Source organism: Lycium barbarum, chromosome 12, assembly GCF_019175385.1.
Source record: "Lycium barbarum isolate Lr01 chromosome 12, ASM1917538v2, whole genome shotgun sequence".
In the NCBI taxonomy this organism is placed as follows: Eukaryota; Viridiplantae; Streptophyta; class Magnoliopsida; order Solanales; family Solanaceae; genus Lycium; species Lycium barbarum.
Window position 1 is genome coordinate 60,002,098 of NC_083348.1, and position 21,174 is coordinate 60,023,271.

The 21,174-nt window shown below is 34.4% G+C and overlaps 1 protein-coding gene across 1 annotated transcript; it reads left to right on the top strand.

The window, feature by feature from the left end:
- The first annotated feature begins 9,018 nt into the window (after nucleotides 1-9,018).
- LOC132622129 (serine hydroxymethyltransferase, mitochondrial-like) lies at nucleotides 9,019-16,142 on the top strand. Its single transcript, XM_060336670.1, has 16 exons — nucleotides 9,019-9,194; nucleotides 9,682-9,732; nucleotides 9,820-9,906; nucleotides 10,460-10,581; nucleotides 10,690-10,766; nucleotides 10,886-11,010; nucleotides 11,685-11,777; nucleotides 12,825-12,917; nucleotides 13,029-13,226; nucleotides 13,352-13,456; nucleotides 14,068-14,133; nucleotides 14,278-14,355; nucleotides 14,541-14,652; nucleotides 14,732-14,842; nucleotides 15,079-15,250; nucleotides 15,982-16,142. The coding sequence occupies exons 1-15, from the start codon at nucleotides 9,105-9,107 to the stop codon at nucleotides 15,225-15,227; spliced, it is 1,557 nt and encodes a 518-aa protein (XP_060192653.1). The 5' UTR covers nucleotides 9,019-9,104; the 3' UTR covers nucleotides 15,228-15,250; nucleotides 15,982-16,142.
- The last annotated feature ends 5,032 nt before the right edge of the window (nucleotides 16,143-21,174 follow it).

Sequence of the window (21,174 nt, forward strand, 5' to 3'; positions counted from 1 at the left end):
GTTGTAATCTAGTTGTAATATGATGGGAATTATATTAGAAAGGAAAGTGGAATGAATTAGTGAAAAATTGGAAGTGTGGGAGGTGGCCGTGTGGTGCTAGGTTTGATATGAAATATGAATTTGATTTTTGGTTGTATGCTAATTGAGTTAAGGTGAATTGAATCTTGTTAGCATGTTAATTGTGTTGTTATGGAAGATTGGTTATTAAGTTGTTGAAGGAAATTATTGAACTTTGTTATGATTTGTGTATAAGTGAAAATGAAAGTGTTAAGAGGCAAATTATGCTTATGACAATGAACTTGGAATATAAAAATGTGTTGATGAGTTTGCATGTTGAAAGTTAGGAAGGGATTGGAAAAGTAGTGACTTGATGGAAAGTTGAATGTTTGTGAATTTTATGAATATCTTGTGAATATTATGTGAACATGTTATGGATTCCTCCGATGTGTGTCGTAATGATTTTGATGGATAATGGATATGAAAATAATAAGTTTTGGTTGGAAATGTAAGCTTGAAACGAAAGATGATTCGTCGTGTCGAAGGGTGGCTAATAATGCCATAGCGTATGATTTAGTGTTTATTGATGTTTGTTGTTGTTTGGATGTCTCCTCTGGGTTGTTGTGTTGCTAAGTTGAGCCGAGCTAAGTCTCGGGGATGTCGTATATACAGAGGAAATGCTGCCGAAATTTCGGTAGGCAATTATGTGTAAAGTTAGAGTATTGAAAGAATGAAACTAACCAAATGGTAAACTTGACCATTTCCAGATTTTGGACGAAATTTGGATTGACGCCGAGCGAGCATAAGGCGCCATCGAGGTATGTGAAGCACTTCTCTACGTTCCTAGGCATGTTCTGGATGTGGTAGGCTCGACCGCGAGCCTTAAGTCCGACTCCGTTCCCCGGAATTCGAGACGGAAAACCGCTCCAATTCCTTCAATTCAATTGAACCTATTTTCTTACAAATTGTCCTTAAAGTGAGATTTTGCACAAAAATTTCCCCAAACGGAGTCGGAACACTTCCGAATGAGTATGGGTGACCTCATAAGGTCAATTATCAATAATTTACGTATGTAGTCTCGGGTGGGTCCGAGGTGGGCCCACAAGGCCCGATCCTCCCGGTACGATTTTAAAATACATCTGTTTTGGTCCGATGTTCTCCAAAAACTTCTGAACTATTGTTTTATGTATATTATGGCTATTTTTGTGTAATTTATACAATATGTTTTCTGAACAGTTGAGAATCCCATTCTGATAATAATCTGTCGTGCCTTCCCAACTAGGATATAGGCGCGTACTATGCATACTATCTGGATATTCTGATTTTGGCTCGCCGTTTGGCACCCTTCAATTTGATCGAGTCTGTATGTTGAGTCTGTAGGTAGGTGGTTTCTCATTTATCGATTCGTGTCTGTCTCAATGCATTCTTTCACTGCGACCCGGGCCAGGTTCTATTATCGTGCATAATTCTCTGCATTGTTCACCGCATCCCTCGGCGTACGGGCCGGGATCTGTATGTCTGTATGATCTGTGTATGGGGATGGAGGCCAGGATGGCATATGATCTGATTTGATTCTGTCTGTCCACCGCGTCCCGTACTAAGAGGGTCGGGTTCTGTTACCGCGCCCCCAGACAGGGCCGGGATCTGTATGAATATATGCGTGTGCCATCTGTATTTATAAAGCACACGCCTTTGTATGATTTTGTATGACTCTGTGCTACTCTGCATGCATAATTCTGTCCATCATACTACTGTCAGTCCGTCTGTGTTACGACTATTTCTGTATGTCCGTATGGCTTCTGCTTCTGTATGTCCGTACGGATTCAGATTCTGCTCGTCTGTCCGTATTATGATTCCGTCTGTCTGTCCGAACTATAATTCTGTTCATTTGTGTGTAACACGATTCTATATGTCTGTCTGGATCATAACTCTGTCCGTTAGTTTGACTTATGATTTTGCCCGTTATATTTCTGTGACTCTAGTTCGGACTATGTTTATATCTGTTACGTTTCTGCTTTACATACTCGGTACATTTTCCGTACTGACCCCCGTTCTTCGGGGGCTACGCCACATGCCCGCAGGTACAGACGCACCAGGTGATACGCCGCCCGCGTAGGTTTCCGACTCTGCTTTTTGAAGAGCTCCTTTGACCCGGAGCATATCTTTTGGTATATATTTTCTGTCTTCTGTGTACTCCGTATGTGTGTATATTCTGGGTACGGCGGGGCCCTGTCCCGCCATATGATTTTGTATGTCCGTAGAGGCCTGTAGATAGATGTGTGGGTTACGGGTTTCGTCTGTATGTTAGCCTTATCGGCTTACTTGTAAATGTCTGTATGTTCAGGTATATATGTATATATACGTATGGTTGCGCGCGTGCCGTATTTGTATCGGCCTATTTCCGTACTTCTGTTTTGAAACGAAAAAAAAAAATCCGTATGATTCGAAAGTCGGTAGGGTAGGTACGTACGGGTACCCAGTTAGGGTACCAGTCGCGGCCCACGGGGTTGGGTCGTGACATTTTTAGTCAGCTTTAGAGCTTCAGCCTGAAAGTCCAAGATGAGTGAACCAAGTCGAGCTACATGTTCCTTCAAAAAGAATTTTTCCTTCTCAGTATTACTTTTGCTGGTCTTGGTATTCATTGGCCCATTATTTAAGCTGACAGTGGTACTAAGCAACTCAACTCTCTCATTACTCACGTCTCGATATTCATTACTGGAATTTACTATCTTCTTAGGGATTCCTTCTAGTTTTTTAATATCAAGGATAACTTCCCTAGTATCTTCCTTAACGTCAGGATCTGAGTCTTTGATGGCCATACGAGCAGAGTGGTTATTTTCTTTCCCAGAATCATCCTTGGAACTTGAATTCCATGTAGTTATCATAGCCTTTTTCCATCCAGGTCTCGATGGCAGGCGATTCTTAACCATGGAATTTGATTTTCCATAAACTTGACACCCTTTGTGCTTGTGCTGATCATTGTGTGCAAGATTTTCTATCTCAATCTTCACCATCTTGTAATTTTTTTCCCTTGTGCATGTACACAACCCCAGTTCCTCTTTATTTGTTTCAAAATCAAATTTTACGGCTTTTTAATCTGAAGATTCTTCCTTAGTTTTCAGTGTCAGTAGACTGACAAACAACTTATCTATCTGCATTATGGTTATCTCACACACTTCTTTAATACCTATGACTCATGCATTCCGTGAGGAAGGAAGACTTTTCAAAATTTTCATGACTAAGTCTTCAGTGGTAAAAGCCTTGTCCAGTACGACAAGATTGCTGGTGATGTTGATAAATTTGTTAATCATGTCTCTGATTGACTCCTTTTCATTCATTACAAACAGCTCATATCTCCTCATGAGCATACTTAATATGAGTTATTTTTCTTGAGACATACCCTCATGATTTTGTGCTAGAAGGTCCCAAATTTCTTTGGCACTGGAGCAACCTCAGGCTCTATTGTACTCGTCCTTTCCTAGACTATAATGAAGAATACTGACTGCCTTGGCATTTAATTCCAACATTTTAAAGTTCTCACCCACAAATTCCTTTGTAGTTTTGGGTTTTCCTGATCCAACAGGCATAGTTTTCATGGGGACGAGTGATCCTCTTGATGTGATTATCCATAGGTTATAGTTCACATCCATTGGGTAGGTCTGCATTCAATTTTTCCATAGATAACAGTGCTGACCGGTGGCTTGTAGATTGATTTCCCTTTGCTTTGTCCAATTTCTGGTAACCTGCTTGTCATGATCTTCTCTTAAGGTGTTAGCCTCTTAAACAAAACCTGCTCTGATACCACTTGTTGGATTGCACGACCTACTTTCTATCCTAAGTAATACCAAATTTTCACCTTTAGGACAAAACACGTTACTCTACCTGTTTCAAGCTAACGTTTGCAGAATATTAAAGAACAGTAAAGTAAGGACACAACAATTTCACGTGGAAACCACCCGACTCATAAGGGTGAAAAAACTACGACTTACACCTCTGTAGGATTTTCTCCAAACCCCACTACAATTGTGAGCTTGTGCAAATTCAAGTTACAAACTCTGTAACCTAGGAACTAGTAAGCACCCTTCAAATTTATCCCAACTTATAGTTGAATTTGACTAACTGTTTAATACCTACAATTTATGCTTCTATGAAAGCGAATAAAGGTACAACTGGATAAACAACCTAGTACACAAATCTAGACTCAAGAAATGTAAAACATAAACTCTGTAGAATAGCGTTTTCAATCTTCTTCGAAGTATGAGGTGGCACTTCTAGAATCAGGACACTTAATATTGCATTGACTGTATTCGCTCAATATTCTGATTTCTTTCTTTATGAATGTGCAAACTTTCTTCATAGTAAGAATTTGTCACGACCCAACCCCGTAGGCCGTGACTGGTGCCCTACTTGGGCACCCTGACATACCTATCCATATCTGATCACATCCAAATAGCATATACGGCCATAAACACTATATGCCGTCTCAAACTATGTCAAACTGTATCGGACACATTTCAGCGCAAACATATACATATACTTATATCAAAAAGCCGGCAAGGCTAACAGATGGCGCAACGGCCCAAAACATATACAAAGTGCACGCCGACAAGGCTTCCATAACGAACAGGGTCATACAAACACATCTGTACAGAAGTAGGCACACACACCCACAAATACGTCTACAGACCTCTAAACAGACCAAACAGATCATATGGCGGAACAGGGCCCCGCCGTACCCCTGAACAAATATATACATATGCATCAAACAAGTATATATACCAAAATGTAGGCTCCGGAATAAGAGGAGCACTCCAAACAGCAGAAGAGGGTGTCCTAAACTGGTGGATCACCAAACTGTGCGTCTGTACCTGCGGGCATGAAACGCAGCCCCCCGAAGAAAGGGGGTCAGTACGAAATATGTACTGAGTATGCAAAGCAGAAAATACAGAAACAAATCTGAGGCATAAACGAAATAGTAGTACAGAACATAAGTATAAATCCAACATATCAAAATTTGTTTACTTTCAAAAATATGTAAGTCATGCGTAGGGTACAGAAGAATATGGTCGCCCGCCCGTCGATAGCGCCATAACACAGCATAACACCAGAATGTTTCAAATCTCCGTATCCCCGTCACATATCACATCACAACATAACGCCATACACAGCATAACACCAAATATATGTGGAACCCGACCCTCTTTTGCGAGTAGCTCAGTGAACCATAAACACAACATAACTCCGGAGTATATCAAAGCGTGCACGATAACAGAACCGGCCCGGGAACTGGCGAAAGATATAACAGAACGCACGAGTAGAGTCGTGAGTAGTCATATGCATAAAATCATTACCATGAACTCAAACATAAGTAAAATGATCATACTTGAAAATCGAAATAATAGTCATAACGAATTCTTTCAAAAGTTCCCGAATTACATAAAGGAAAGTCGCGGGACCCACGGACGGGTATTGACCCGAGTCGGGCCCGCCTATGGAAAACATACTCATTATACATCATGCAAACTCCTATAAAAATATTGGAGCAATCCGAGCCTTTATGCAAAATACATGGCATTCAAAAAAATTCAAAATTCTTTAAAGTGAAACCTTTCTATGCAAAATTCGGAAAGCGATTATTTCAAAGACATAATGGTTCATATTTCATCAAATCATACATAAGAGTGCCAAGAATTATATAAGGATCATATCATGCTCGGATTTCGAATTTGGAATTCCCTTAAGGTTCTAATCTAGCCTATGTAAAACTAAGGCATGCCAAAAGAAGGAAGGTTGCTTTACATACTTTGTACGCACTCCAAGCTAGCCAATCTAACGCTAATCCAAATCTACGCCTCGGGCTCCCCAAGGTCTACAAACATGCCCATGAATATCCAATGTTAACCATAGGCACTTAAGTAATTATTCATTTCAAACTAACTCTCAATTCTACAGAAAATTCGGCAGCATTTCCCCTGTAAATAGGTCATCCCGAGAATTTAACTCGCTCAAAAATCAACAACAACAACCACAATAACCAACCTAGTATCATTAATAATCAATCCGAAAGGCAAAACAACATTAGTAGCTCTCTTTTACACCATTCGACAACTTTCCAATTATTCAATTTAATGGCTTACTTTAAAGCCACAATATCGTTCGTACATTCGATTATTAACCCAAACCCATACCAACAACATTCAAGAACATTCTAAACAATTCACATAATATTTCCAACAATCAACAATTTTTTTTTCCAAAACAGCCCACGGTTCCAACATCAACATATGAAACTTATTTACACATTCAAATCCAAAACAGTCCACGAATTGGACTGCTTTCCTTCATCACACATAGCATTTCTTTTACACATCAAACCCACATGTTTACAATGCAAACAATGCACCACAATGTCCATAACAATCAACAACTAAAGCATCAATTAAATCAGTCCATAAATTATCCTAAACCAGCCCCTACACGGCTTCAACATAACCACATACCAAATTCCATAATTTTCATTCCCTTCATACACACTACCACATTCTAACCATCCTCAATACATGTACAAGAAATTTGAGCATTACTTCACATAAACCCATCCCACGGCTCACTTAAAAATTCAACAACAATAATCCAATATCTTCATGCAATTTTTTATTTTTTTTATACACTCAATTCACATTTATACATATTCACAACACATCCAAACTCATTCTAAATATAAAAGGAGTGACCAATTCTTACCTTAAATACTTGGCTCCAATTTGTATCTTAAACTTTTATACTTATTCTTGCCTTCCTTTCCACCTTCATTTCCTTTCCTTTGCCTTAAAATTTTATCAAGTAATAAAAATCAGCTTTCTCCTTCAAAGAAGTCAAGCTGGCCGAACAGCTATGAGTACCTTTTCTTGTTCTTGAAAGCAAATTTTCAACAAATGACTTTGAAAGTGTCATTTGCACTATGCCCTATTAAATATATATGGTTTCCCATCATGTTACACGTACTCCCCCACTTGATGATTCACCATTCCACCTTGTTTTGTTAATTTTCAGATTTGATTCCTTTTATATATATATATATATATATATATATATATATATATATATATATATATATTCGGGTGGGGCCCACATGGCCCCTTAGGCTTAATTATTTAATGAAGTGATTAAATTTTAATCCCACTTACTAATCTAACCATGGTAAATTAATCCCAAATTTATGAATTGTGGTCCCAATTTTCCCTAAGTGTTCAATACCAACAATTTCATATATAACTTATGTCTCAAAATAAAATCAAAGGTCAAAAGTCCCGACTTCAATTCCCGGAATGGTCTTGGCCTTGAATTATCATAGTTAATCCGGGTTGTCCCAATGTATAAAAATACGGGACATAACAGAATTGAATATTTTTAGCTCTAGGTTTGCCTCAAGTCGGCTGAACTCAATCTCTACTAGGTAGGCCCATAATTAGAGTTAGGGTTTGAGTTGACTTGAGATTCTTGCTTTTCAACATAGCTTCAGTGTCCTTGTAGAAGTCTGAAGTATCTTGATAAATATGGCAAAAAATCCTACAAACTTGTCCGCCAAGTCTTTACCATAAACACAAATCTTACTCGCAGTATGACTGTGAGCTGGAACATGTTCTTGGACGTGGTCCACGTATATGGTTCGTCCACCTCTAAAATCTTTCTCACTGTCTGAGATGGAACATGTCCATAAACCTGTTTCATTCATTTTTGTCCTACAGCAGTCTTTGTCTTATTCACACATAGAGCATATCTGCAGACCCATAAACTTGTTTCACTTGATTCGTCTCTATGACTTGTTTACTATCTTTGTTCATTTACTTTGTCAATCATCAAAACACATATGCTTATGTCAACGAAAAGGATTTAAGAAATGCTAAGCATCACAATGGAAGTATGTAAATTGAAATGGAAAATCTTTTGTAAAGTGAGTCGCAACATTTAAAGTTTGATTTATGTATATTGATAATGTAAAGTTTTAAAGTGACTTGTAATAACACATCAATAACTATAGTAAATTTAAATTGGTAATATAAAAAATAAAATAAATAACCTATTATAACCAATTAAAGTAAAACCGTGATGCAGAAATTAATGTTGGTATATAAGTTGAATATGACGAAAAATATATTAGTTAAATATTGAAATTTATAGCTTGACATGAGTTTATACAAACATAAAAAAGTAAAACCATGATGCAGAAATTAATGTTGGTATATAAGTTGAATATAACGAAAAATATATTAGTTAAATATCGAAATTTATAGCTTGACATGAGTTTATACAAACATAAAGAAGATTTGTCCCCACGGTCTGTTGAAGCAGTTAGTTTCCCTCGTTTTTCATTTGACGCCCCGTGCCTGGGTAGGGTGAACGGGTCAGGTAAATAAAATCTTCCGTTTCAATTATTTGTATGATACTTTTAGTTTTCGAGAGTTAGATTGTTTAAAGTATTTTGAACTTGAATTGAATTAGATTAATTTAATATTTTATAATTAAAATTTGGATAAGCTATACAAAAAGTACTACTCCCTCTGTCTCAATTTATTTGACACTTTTTGTTTTTCGAGAGTCTAATTTTTTGATTTTGACCGTGTGTTTGAACATAAAATTTTTAAATTTTTTGAAGTAAAATTTACATATTTGAAAATTAAGTAAAAAAATACTACAAGTCATCATAATTAATAATTTGAAATATTTAAAAGACCGACAAAAAAATTGCAATCAAATAACAAATCATTTGACTCTAGAAAAACGAAAAGTCACAATTTGTGACGGAGGGAGTATAAATTGCAATTCTTCCATGTTAATAAGGTGAAAACATGCATTTTAAATTTTTGGTCAAACTTCACATTATTTGAATCTCAAGAAACAAATAGTGTTGTGTATAATGAAATTATAGCCTTTAGTAATTGGTGAAATTTCTTGTGGGATAGAATGGATATGTAACGTATGTATCTGGAGCCATAGCCACCATAAATTTAACGATATTTCCTTGACCATCCAAATTTGATCACACATTACAAAACTCAAAAGTGACTCATTCATTGGGTGCCTAAAGCAGGAGGAGAAGGCTGAGAATGGCCATGGCAACGGCTCTTCGTAGACTTTCCTCTTCTGTTGACAAACCCATTAAGCGTCTCCATAATGGCGGCTCTCTCTATTACATGGTTCGTCCTTTTCTTTTTTTGTTCAAATTTTTAATTCCAGGCCGATTCAAAATTTTAAGGTTCTCAAGACTGAACTTATGATACATTCGAAATTATGCGTTTAGAATATAACATTTTACTAAAAATTTAATGGGGTTTCACGTATCTATGTCTATGTTTGTCAAAAATACTAAGCTCACGTTTAGCCATGAGTTTTTTTCAAAAAGATATGAAAACATTGTTTGGTTATAAAAAGTGACCAGTGTTTGAAGTTTTCTACTCACAAAATTTTAACTTCCAAGGAAAATGCATGTCTAAACACAATTTCAACTTCCAAAAATCAATATTTATCTCATCTTTAAAAGCTTTTTTTTTTTTTAAGTTTCAACCAAATCTATGTCCAAACGCTAGCGAAGTTCAGTTGAACTCATAGTGCATAGGTTGTATCCATCTCTGATTTTGCTGTTAATTTATTGGAGGGTTAAGTTTATTTAACTTCATTTTGCAGTCATCGTTGCCTAATGAAGCTGTTTACGAGAAGGAAAAAAATGGTGTCACGGTAAGCTTTTGAATATTTATGAAACTGGAGATGTATTGCTATTTGATTTCTGCTTGTATGTTCTAACTTGGAGACCGGGAATTCCAGTGGCCAAAGCAACTGAATGCCCCTCTAGAGGAAGTTGATCCAGAAATTGCTGACATTATCGAGCATGAAAAAGCACGCCAGTGGAAGGTTCTATCTTTTCTTCAATATATTTCTTTTTCTTCTTGCATTTATACTTAATCATTCATGGGTTGAGTCCTTCTATATGTTTATAATCCAATCTACCGAGAGAAAGAAGGTTTCTGTAGATCGGGTTATAATCCAATTTGAGGTTTAGAAATGAACTTATTTCAATTAGTAGCAAGCTGGAAACTTGAACAATAAATATTTGAGTCCATTTATGTGTTGTTTTGGTTTCTAACTGAATACTATTAGTAAAGTAGTCTGTCTGCTTTTTTGGGTTGTAATTGAATACTGATAAACTAGTCTGTTTGAAATGTCTTTGAGCTTTGTAGGTTGGAAAGCTTAATTTTTGAAATTTTCCTATCACACTTTACCTTAAAAATATTTGACGCCTTTGGAGTTTCTAAGATTAAAAAAAAGTTTGTTCCTTTAGTCATCTTATCTGCTGTAGTTATCTATTTCTGTTGGTACTGTTTTTTTCATGTAAAATTCAAAGTTTCTGTTTGGTTTGGAAGCTGATACTTAATAAGTTACAAGAGTTGAAAATTTCTGTTTGTAGGGACTTGAACTCATTCCTTCAGAAAATTTCACTTCTGTGTCTGTCATGCAAGCTGTTGGATCTGTTATGACAAACAAGTACAGTGAAGGATATCCAGGGGCTAGATACTATGGAGGAAACGAGTACGCAGAAATGCTCTAAATTTGTTTAATTTTTCCCAAGTACTCTGACACTATACATCAGCCGCTGTAATTTCTACTTTTATTCTGAAAGAATGAGTGGCTGTCCAGGTTTATTGACATGGCAGAAACCTTATGCCAAAAACGTGCTTTACAGGCATTTCGATTGGATCCTGCAAAATGGGGAGGTAATTTGACTAATCAACTTCTACATAGTTGAAACTTATATTTCAGAATTTCGCAGGCCAAAACACTTAGCTACTGCTAGAAAAACTGTACTCACCTCCAATTAACCTTTCTGATGCAGTGAATGTGCAGCCTCTGTCAGGATCACCTGCTAATTTTCATGTTTACACTGCATTATTAAAACCTCATGAAAGAATAATGGCCCTTGATCTTCCTCACGGTGGACATCTTTCTCATGGATATCAGGTGCTTCTATGTTCTATTGTTTTATTATCTGGCTTCCAGCGTCAAAAGTCCAAGCACATAGGAAACTTACACGGTTGTTGTGGTGCGAATACTTACTCATTCCTTAATGAGTAATGGTTTTCTGGGATTCCTTTAAGCACATTTGGTTATATTACTTTTCTGTTTCCCCTGTCATCTGCTTTAGCTTTCTTGTGGGTTAAAAGCTTCACTAGGTTCTAGGCTATGCACCATTAGCTTTATCTGATATAAAACTTAAACTAAGATTTTGCTAATATGAAAATGCTATGTATTTTCTATTCTGTGATTCTGAATTTAATTAACACTGTATCACTTAAAAAAACTTAAAAATCTGCTTTCAGATCATGCAAATATTATATGAAAGTTCTGAAGACATAGCATTTCAGGAATTTCTGTTATTCATTAGCTGGCTCTAACTCCTGTGAAAGTTGACTTACTTTTGGTGCATGTTTGTTCTGAAATCTACAACTTCAAGTAGTTGTTTGAGAAAGGAAATATGAAATGACTCGTGTTGTTGTCCATGTGTCAATTATATGTTGTATGTGTCTGGAGTTGGAGTCAGCGTAACAATCTCTACTGTTTGGTGAAGCTATTCGATAGATTCATTTTAATTATGTTATGTATGTCTTGTCTCATGTTGTGTTTAAATATCACAGACCGATACAAAGAAGATATCTGCCGTCTCTATATTTTTTGAGACTATGCCATACAGGCTGAATGAGAGCACTGGCTATATTGACTATGACCAGGTAGTTTTCTTATTATGCTTCATTTCATATCTAGCATGTCTTCTTGAATAGTGCAGTCTTATATCTACAATTGGCATTGGAAAAATCACTTCATTAATTCTATGATAAAGGTTGATACTTGATACAGAAAATAAAACAAAGTAAAAATGACAAAAGGCTAGCTGCTATAGGTACATCTTTTTGGTCCACACTTCCCCTGAAATTGTTGAAAAAGCATAAAGAAAAATAGGAAAAAGAGAAAGCAAAGGCACAGTAAATTACTAGTTATTGAGCCTTCAAGCATGAACGAACCACACTATATTTATCCTGTCAACAATATGAGAAATTATGTTAGATTTGGTTACAATTATTTGAATAAGTAACAAATAGGTATCCCTTCCTTTGAACTCTTTATGTTATTATTTACCTTACTTAAGGATTAAGTGGAATTTGCACTTAACATTCTTTATTTGTCCGCATAAGTTCTCAAAATAATAACAAAAGTAGATAACAAAAAAAATGGTAACTTTCATATAAGAAATATGTAAGATTTCAGATACAATATTGGAAGATATTTGAAAAGAAAATAGTGGGAATGCCGCGTCAGTGGAAGGAAAAGGACAACTAAATGTCTTTTAGTAATGAGCTAATATAGAGGTTCTTATTTCTTTTCTTTTTTCGCGAAGGGGGAACAATAATTCACTATATCTTTCTGAAAATTGAAAATGAAATTGAGCTTCTTACACTGCATATTTGAAATGTCTATTGCAGTTTGTTTTGAAATTGGCCTGCTTTACAGAGTCCATTACAATTTAACGTCCTGAATGATTTTCAGTGGATTTCATTTATCAGATTCTTTGGCCTTTCTTTTTGCATATTACAAGGGATTATTCATCCAGTTACATTAGGACGTATGCAGGAGAGACGGAAATGTTTAGTCTGTAATAAGTAGTATTATTCAAGATTTGCAGACCATCTATTATCTCTTCATAATTCGTGACATTGAATTTGCAATAACTGATGCCTCTCCTTCGGAACCTTTCCTTTAATTGTGATTTTCCTTTGCAGCTTGAGAAAAGTGCCACACTCTTTAGGCCAAAGTTGATTGTCGCTGGTGCTAGTGCTTATGCACGTCTTTATGACTATGCACGCATCCGAAAGGTAAACTTCACCAGACTATTACACAGTAGTTGCTTTAGTTATGTAGATCAAGTTAAGTGATTTTTGATGGAATAAAATTGAACTCGTGCCGACCTCCTGTGTATTTTACAGGTTTGTGACAAACAGAAAGCTGTCATGTTGGCAGATATGGCTCATATTAGTGGGTTAGTTGCAGCTGGAGTCATCCCATCACCATTTGATTATGCAGATGTTGTGACTACCACAACCCACAAGTCCCTTCGTGGACCCCGGGGTGCCATGATTTTCTTCAGGAAGGGTGTGAAGGAGGTTAACAAGCAAGGCAAGGAGGTTAGCTCTGATATCAAGAGATATATCACCCATTATTTCAAGCTCTCTTCTTCATTGTTAGCTAATCTAGGACATATCCCCCAGTATCTGATTTAATTAAATATTTTCTTGCGTTCTTTATGAAGGTGATGTACGACTATGAAGACAAAATTAACCAGGCAGTCTTTCCTGGACTTCAAGGTGGTCCCCACAATCATACAATTACAGGCTTGGCAGTCGCTTTGAAACAGGTTTTGTATCTTTTAAACAACATTTATTGATAATATTTATAATCGCAGTGCAATTGGCTTAATATATTATGGTTTAACTCGCTTCGTGCAAATACTAGATCATGTTCCCTAGCTGATGGTTGCTAAAATAAGCCTCTTGGGTATTAAGAACTGAATGGTTTTGAGTCTGGAGCTTTTTCAGCAAATGGTTTTGAGAAAGATGGAAAATTCAATTACTAATATTTGCATAACTGTTTTTCGATCAGCTTCTGTTGGAACTAACATATCTGAGAAATCTGAATATATTCTTTGAAATTTGAGAACTTGCGAAGCAGCTATTAGGTCTTGAAGACTGCACACTGAAACTAAAGGTTCAAAAATATGAAAGAGTGTGATTTATGCTTTAATGTATTCAAAAGAAACTCTGGAAGAATGACCTCCAAATGCATGGAAATGATTACATGTTTTTTTCCTTTTCCAACTTCAATTACTTCATGAAGCTGTCCACCTCTCTTTGAATTTTTCTTCAGTTAAATATGACCATTGATATTGATTATTCTCATACTCTATATGCTTCTGCTACTATTTGTCTTTTCTTGAGTAATAAGTGCTCACGAGGAACGGAATTGCAGGCAATGACTCCAGAATACAAAGCTTACCAAGAGCAATGCCTCACCAACAGCTCAAAATTTGCACAGGTGAGATGCATATGTGATTTCCATTTGAAGCACAACTTCATTAATCCAGTAGTTTAATTTCAGCCACCTAATTGGTACATGGTTTAATCAAATCTCTGCAATATTAGATTCCTTCATTTCTGCGGCAAATTTCCCATCCTGCAGGCTTTGGCGGAGAACGGTTATGAACTTGTTTCTGGTGGAACAGAGAATCACTTGGTTTTGGTGAACCTGAAAAACAAGGTAATTTAAAAGCTTTCAAACTTTGAGGACTAGGGAGACAATTTCATCCATGAGTTTGTTAGCCTAACAAATTATGCAAGGGCACTTGTTACACCAACCTCCCTTGTCTAGATTAGGTATTAGAGAATGAGTGCATTTTTGTGAAAGATAGAAAATGCTACAATATTGACCTTGTGATTCTACAGGGCATTGATGGTTCTAGGGTTGAAAAGGTTTTGGAAGCGGTACATATTGCAGCCAATAAGAACACTGTTCCAGGAGACGTATCTGCAATGGTCCCTGGTGGAATCAGAATGGGTACATAATATTTCCCTGTGAGATTTTCTTTACCATTTCGTTATTCTTCCATACAAACTTGACGAAAATTGGTATGTAGGAACTCCTGCACTCACTTCCAGGGGATTTATTGAGGAAGATTTTGTGAAAGTTGCTGAATTCTTTGATGCTGCTGTGAAGATAGCATTGAAAATTAAGGCTGAAACCTCAGGTCAGTAAGCTTCCAAATATTTCTGAATGCCTGTAATGGCACAATATTAGTCCATAGACTTCCATCTGACTCTTTATGCATATGAATCTAAGTACTAGCCGTTTCTTTTAATTTGAGTAATGTGCACTACATTTTTTCTAGTTCTTGATTGGATGATTCTCTTTAGATGTTGTCACCTCAGTTGCTTAACCAAAAAAATCCTCCCTTCACTATATTTCTTACCATTGTTGTTCCAGGAACAAAGTTGAAAGACTTTGTGACAACACTACAGTCTAGTGCTTCCATCCAGTCTGAGATTGCAAAACTCCGCCACAACGTGGAGGAGTATGCAAAGCAGTTCCCTACAATTGGGTTTGAGAAGGAAACCATGAAGTACAAAAACTGAGAGAGTGCGTATACATACACAAGGTACATTGTTCAATAGTATTTTGTAAGTCAATAATTGCATCTTGAAGTGTGATGAATAGAAGTGCAATTTGAATTGTAAAATGACGTGGTGCTTTATTTCTTGTAACATGAAATCATCAGGACCATTTCTTTTCTTTGAGATTGGGATGTTGGAATCCACATAGTGACATGTTTTTATAAGGAAATTATTGCTGGTATTCACTCGAGAAATGGTTCAAAACTAATTTCAACTGTCAGTGACTCGGTGCATATAAATATCAAAAAATAGAAGAACACTTGAACAATAGTGTTTCTACTGGAAACACCCATCTGTATATTGGTTTTCTCATCATGGAATGTTAAATACACTTCCTTTCTTTTGGAAGAGAAAAGGTACTGTATATTTATATACAAGATTCATTAAGTTTCTTGACATTCAGGTGGAAGACACTTGCTATTCTATGGAGGGATAAAGCACATCAATCTAGATTTTTCATTAAGACACCTAGGACAGAATCCAAGTAGATATTTGAAACAACTGCGGGTTTGTGGAAGTTCAACTGCTATTTTGAAGTCAATATGATTCATCTTTTATTTATTTTATGATACCTTCTATCTATACAAATTTGCAAAGTTAGTATGAATATTTGTTGCTTCTAGTCATTCTTTATACTTACCAATTGTGGTTCTTTTCTTGTTCCTCACGTCTCTGTGTTATTTTCTGATTTGTTTTTGGATGCTTGTTTGAACAGGGACCAATATACAACTTCCTCAAGGTGAATGGGATAGGATTTTCATCTTACAATTATATGTAAAATCCAGCAGTATTGGTTCCCAACTTTGCCACTTTGTATATGAAGGATTGTAAATCAACTGAAGTCCTTGAAAGCAATAAACTCCTGTTATCTTAGTACTTCAATCTTGTCATTCTACTTAATGTTATCTCTGAGCATTTCTTTGTTCACTCTATTGAAAAACATTTGTAGCCATACTGCCAATGAAAGAAACCTCGTGGACTATAATCCTTAACTGGAAATCTCTGGTCAATTTGAAAACCTACAAGCCTGTATAGAACGACTTTGCAACTAAAACATGCTGCAGTTTTCAAATATTCACAACTCACCCTGTTATGAACGAAGCTTAATTGTCTTTGATATACCTGCGTGCTGTCTGGCAAGGTTTCAATTCATAAATGTACATACATTCAAATTTTTGAATCCCCTCAATCAAACCTTCCATATTGAATGAGTGAAAAAATAGAAAAATAATACTTGCACTAGTATGAGCGATGTGTTGGCCAGTCAAGAACTCTCACGTTCAGAAAATTAAAGTTGCGGAAATGAGGATGTTGCGATGGATGTGTGGGCATACTAGAAGAGATAGGATTTAAAATGAAGATATCGGGAACAAGGTGGGAGTGGCCTTGATGGAAGACAAGATGCGTGAAGTGAGGCTTAGATGGTTCGGGCATGTGAGAGGAGATATACGGATACCCCAATGCAGAGGCGTGAGAAGTTGGCTATGGATGGCTTTAGGTTAGTTAGATAGACCGAAAAAGTATTGGGAAGAAGTGATTAGACAGGACATGACATAGTTACAGCTTATCGAGGACATGGCCTTAGATAGGAGGTTGTGGAAGACGCGTATTAGGGTAACAGGTTAGTAGGTAGTAGAGCATTGTCTCACTTTTCTTTCCTTACTGATGGTCTTAGTATTTCTCATGTAGTTTCTTGTCCTTTGATTTCTGTTACTATCTATTGTCTTTTGTTATTTGCTTAGCGTATTGTTTTGTTGTAGTTGCTGCCCCTTTTTCCTTTTTGGCCTACTTTGTTTTTGCTTTATCCTGAGCCGAGTGTCTATCGGAAACAACCTCTCTACCTCCCAAGGTACGGGTAAGATCTGCGTATACTCTACCCTCTCTAAACCCTACTTGTGGAATTATATTGGGTATGTTGTTGTTGTGGTTTCTCCATTCTACATCCATGCTAAAATGTAGCCCTTCTTCCATTCCATCTTGCGTAATGGTCCATTCTACATCCCCACTAAAATGTAACACTTCCTTTGTCATCTTAGGGATGTGTTTGATTACGCACCAAATAGAGTTTTAAAATTATAATAAAAACAAGTCATAAATATTTGTATAGTTATAAATAATTATTAAACGTAAAATAAAAAATTTAAAATAAATTTATTTTTAAATATAAAAAGTTATCACTCTTTGTTAGACAAATTAAACAGACTAAGTGTTATATAAAATAATACAAATAAAATAGCTATATACAGACTTCATTTATTTATAAGAAGTTTTACACATCAATGCATTTTATCTCATCCTAACAGTATAGAAAGAGTAAATCTCACTTAACCACCTTAACTTTTTTGATTTTGAGAAATAATACCTCCTTTATCTTTTGAAAGGGATAATAAATTCCTCTTAATTTTAAATCAGCAGCAATAGATAATTGGATCGTTGCATATATATTTAAAATGTCAAAAACAACCATCAACAAACATGGATTATAATATGTATTTTTTCAATAATTAAAAAATTTAAGCAACTGTATGATACTGTATAGAATTTTATATTTTCATGCTTCTATTTTGATCCTTTAGCTCTTCTTTTGATTTTCAAAGTCTCGTTTTGCTTTATGGTTTTTTTTTTTTTTTTTGAGCTTCAATTTTTTCTTGATCCATCTTGTTACTTGTATTATTACTAGTATTGAAATTGTACTTCAACTAATCAATTTTCTGTAAAGCATTTATTCTATTTTTATGTCAATTTTACATACTAAGGGTGTAATAGGTGTTTTAATAATATTTCATTGTAATTGGTTTTAAAATAAAATATAACATTTTGAATGATAATATATTTCAAATTTTTGAAATCAAACCTGAAGCTGGTAATTTAAATGATTTCTTATTTCATCCAAAAGATATTCATGTCGTATTATTTCTTTACCTATATCTTTTTTTAAGGTAAATTAAATAAAATTACTCATTTTTATATAATATATTAGGTACTTTTAGTTATTCATTTCATTTTTTAGATAAGTAATTTATTGTTGATCATAATTGAAGGTTATTTTTATGTTTTGAAATTACATGCAACGATTCAACTCAATTTTGGCCGTTAATTGATGATCAAGTAGGTTTATTAGCTCATTTGAAAAATGAAGGGGCTATTATTTCGCAAAGTTAAAGGAGTTAAATGAAATTTACTCTAAAAATTACAAGTTGAAAAATTAGCATTTTTACATAGAAAATTAATTCAGGTTATTCGTTGCCACAAGGTAAAAGCTTATTCACAATCGGGTGTTTATACCAAACTCATATAGCTTACTGTAGTTAAGTAATTTAATGGAATGAATATATATATATATATATATATGGATTTTTACACTATATGTAGATTTAGAAAAGTTAATTACCCAATTTAGCCCATGTTTCAAAAATTACCCACGTTACCGCTTTCTCCGGCAACACAATCAGCAACAGCAATTGCTGATGATTTATTCTTCCTTATGCAATTTTTTATTCTTTTTGTTTTTTAAGTATTTAAATTTTGTTTCACAATTGTAACGCTACACTTTTATACGGCGTAGAAGTGTGTATAAACACCTCTATATATTATGTATAAACCCCTTTATGTATAAATACCTCTTGTATAAGTTTGTATAATATTGTATACTAGTGTAAAAGTGTTTTGCACCTCTTGTATAAATTTGTATAATCTTATATAACAGTGTAAAAATGTGTATAAACACCTCTTATACATTATTATACACTTTTATACAAGGTTGATACATTATCTACTCCAACTGTATAAAGTTGTATAATGTTGTATATCGTGAAAAAATAGCTATGCGGGGTGTAATTTAAAAATATGACTATGCAAATGTAATTTTATATGTTATATACATACATACATACATACATACATACATATATATATATATATATATATATATATATACACACACACACACTAGTTGTCGGAGGCCCGGGCCCAAACTCAAGATATAATAATAATATATAACTTTTTATCAATAAATATAATTTATACCACATTTGTCTGTGAAATTTGAATAATTTTTAAAGAAAAAGTTATTTATGAGAAAGCAAGTTTGGTAGAAAAATTAGCAAATATCAAAGGGATGCAAATGATTCAATATTCTATAAACATGATAAAGTATGTTTATTACAATTTGGCAAGATTATAAACTGAAAATTATTTTTGTATTTTTATAATTTTGTGAGATTGAGATTTTTAATTATAGATAGAAATAGATTTCTTTGGGTATTTATTAATTTTCACTCATTTATTTTGTGTGTCGAGGCTTTATGCTAGTTAAATGAAGATGTTAACTTTATTTTTAGACGAAATTCAAGAAATAACCAAAATAATTCGATGAGCCCCAAGAATAATCGCATATTGACTAATAATGCTACCTTCATTTTCAACAATATACAAGACCATTCACTAATTTTACTTCTCGGATTTGTAAGCACATGTGATTTCACTAAAGAAGCAAAATTTTAGAGGTTTAAAATAAATAGAGAGAAAAATAGGGAGAGAAAAATATGACATGAGATGCATGTTTAAATGTAAAATAAGACTTAATAAATGCTTCAATTGAAAAAAAATTGGGTTCCAAAGTTACCTAAATTTTACTGGTCTAAGGAAAAATTAATAATGTAAAAGGTACTTAATGTCTTAATCTGATTTAAATTATATGGTGTTTTTAACTTGGGCATACCCTTAAATAAATTACTCACCCTGAAAAGTAAAAAGTTTTTTTCTCTAAATTATCTATAATTAAATACTATCAATCTAATATGATTTCTTGATTATGTAAAAATTATATAAATAAGGGTAAATCTTGAAAAAAGAATCTTGCTTGATTGTATAAAAGAATATTTATTTCAGACTAAATATAAAAACTAAAACCATCATATATTATGGATCAAATGATTAATCTAATAAGCAGCAAGAAGAGATTTTTAAAAAAAGTTACACAACACAACCAATTATAAAAAACAGTATGGTGAGCACTATTATGTATAAATATTTTCCTTGTCGTAAGATCTTTAAATTTTACTCAAGTGAATAGAGTTTATAAGAAATACAACTTATTTTATAAGGTAAATCTCATAGTTATTTCTTTGAATAAATGAGTTTGGACTTATGAATTTCTTTTAAAAAGTGGGCTTAAGATGTAAAGTTCATCAGTCTAATAGAGATAAAGAAAATTTTAATGACAAAGTAAACAAAGTATAAAATTATTTATAAAAGTTAATATATTTATTGTATATATAATTATAAAAATTGTGTTTATTATTTTATCGGGTTGACTTGATTTTTTCTTCGATTTGTTTTTAATAAAACGAAACTAAACCGGATAATATTGATTTTTAAAATTTAAAATCAAATCAAAACCCAAACAACTATCTATTTATTTAATCGATTTGATTCAATTTACGATTTGGACCGATTTTTAACCAAACCGTGAATACCCCTGTCGACTTATAGTTTATCCCTCAATTTTAACCTCCAAATATCACGTGCAATTTCCTTCTTGGAAGAAGCTTTAGGCCTTTTTTATTAAGTTGTTTATTGTAGAACTTTGCTTCATATGTTGAAAAAAAAAAACATCCCTTAAAGCTGTTAAAATTTTACTAATATTATTTTTATAAAAACATAAACAAAGAAGAAAAGACCATGAAATGAAACCGATTAAAACAAAGAGATGGCGGATAATGGTTTGGCCGTCCACGTAGTTTATGTTTGGACTATGTCGCGTTAAGCAACTATTTGCGTCTAATTTTTTAAAGTTACAGAGGACACCAATTATATATAAAGCCCATGTGGAAGTATCAGAAATGAATTAGGACAAAAATGAAAAAATGCAAGGAAATGTAAGCAGCCACGTGTAACACCCTTATTC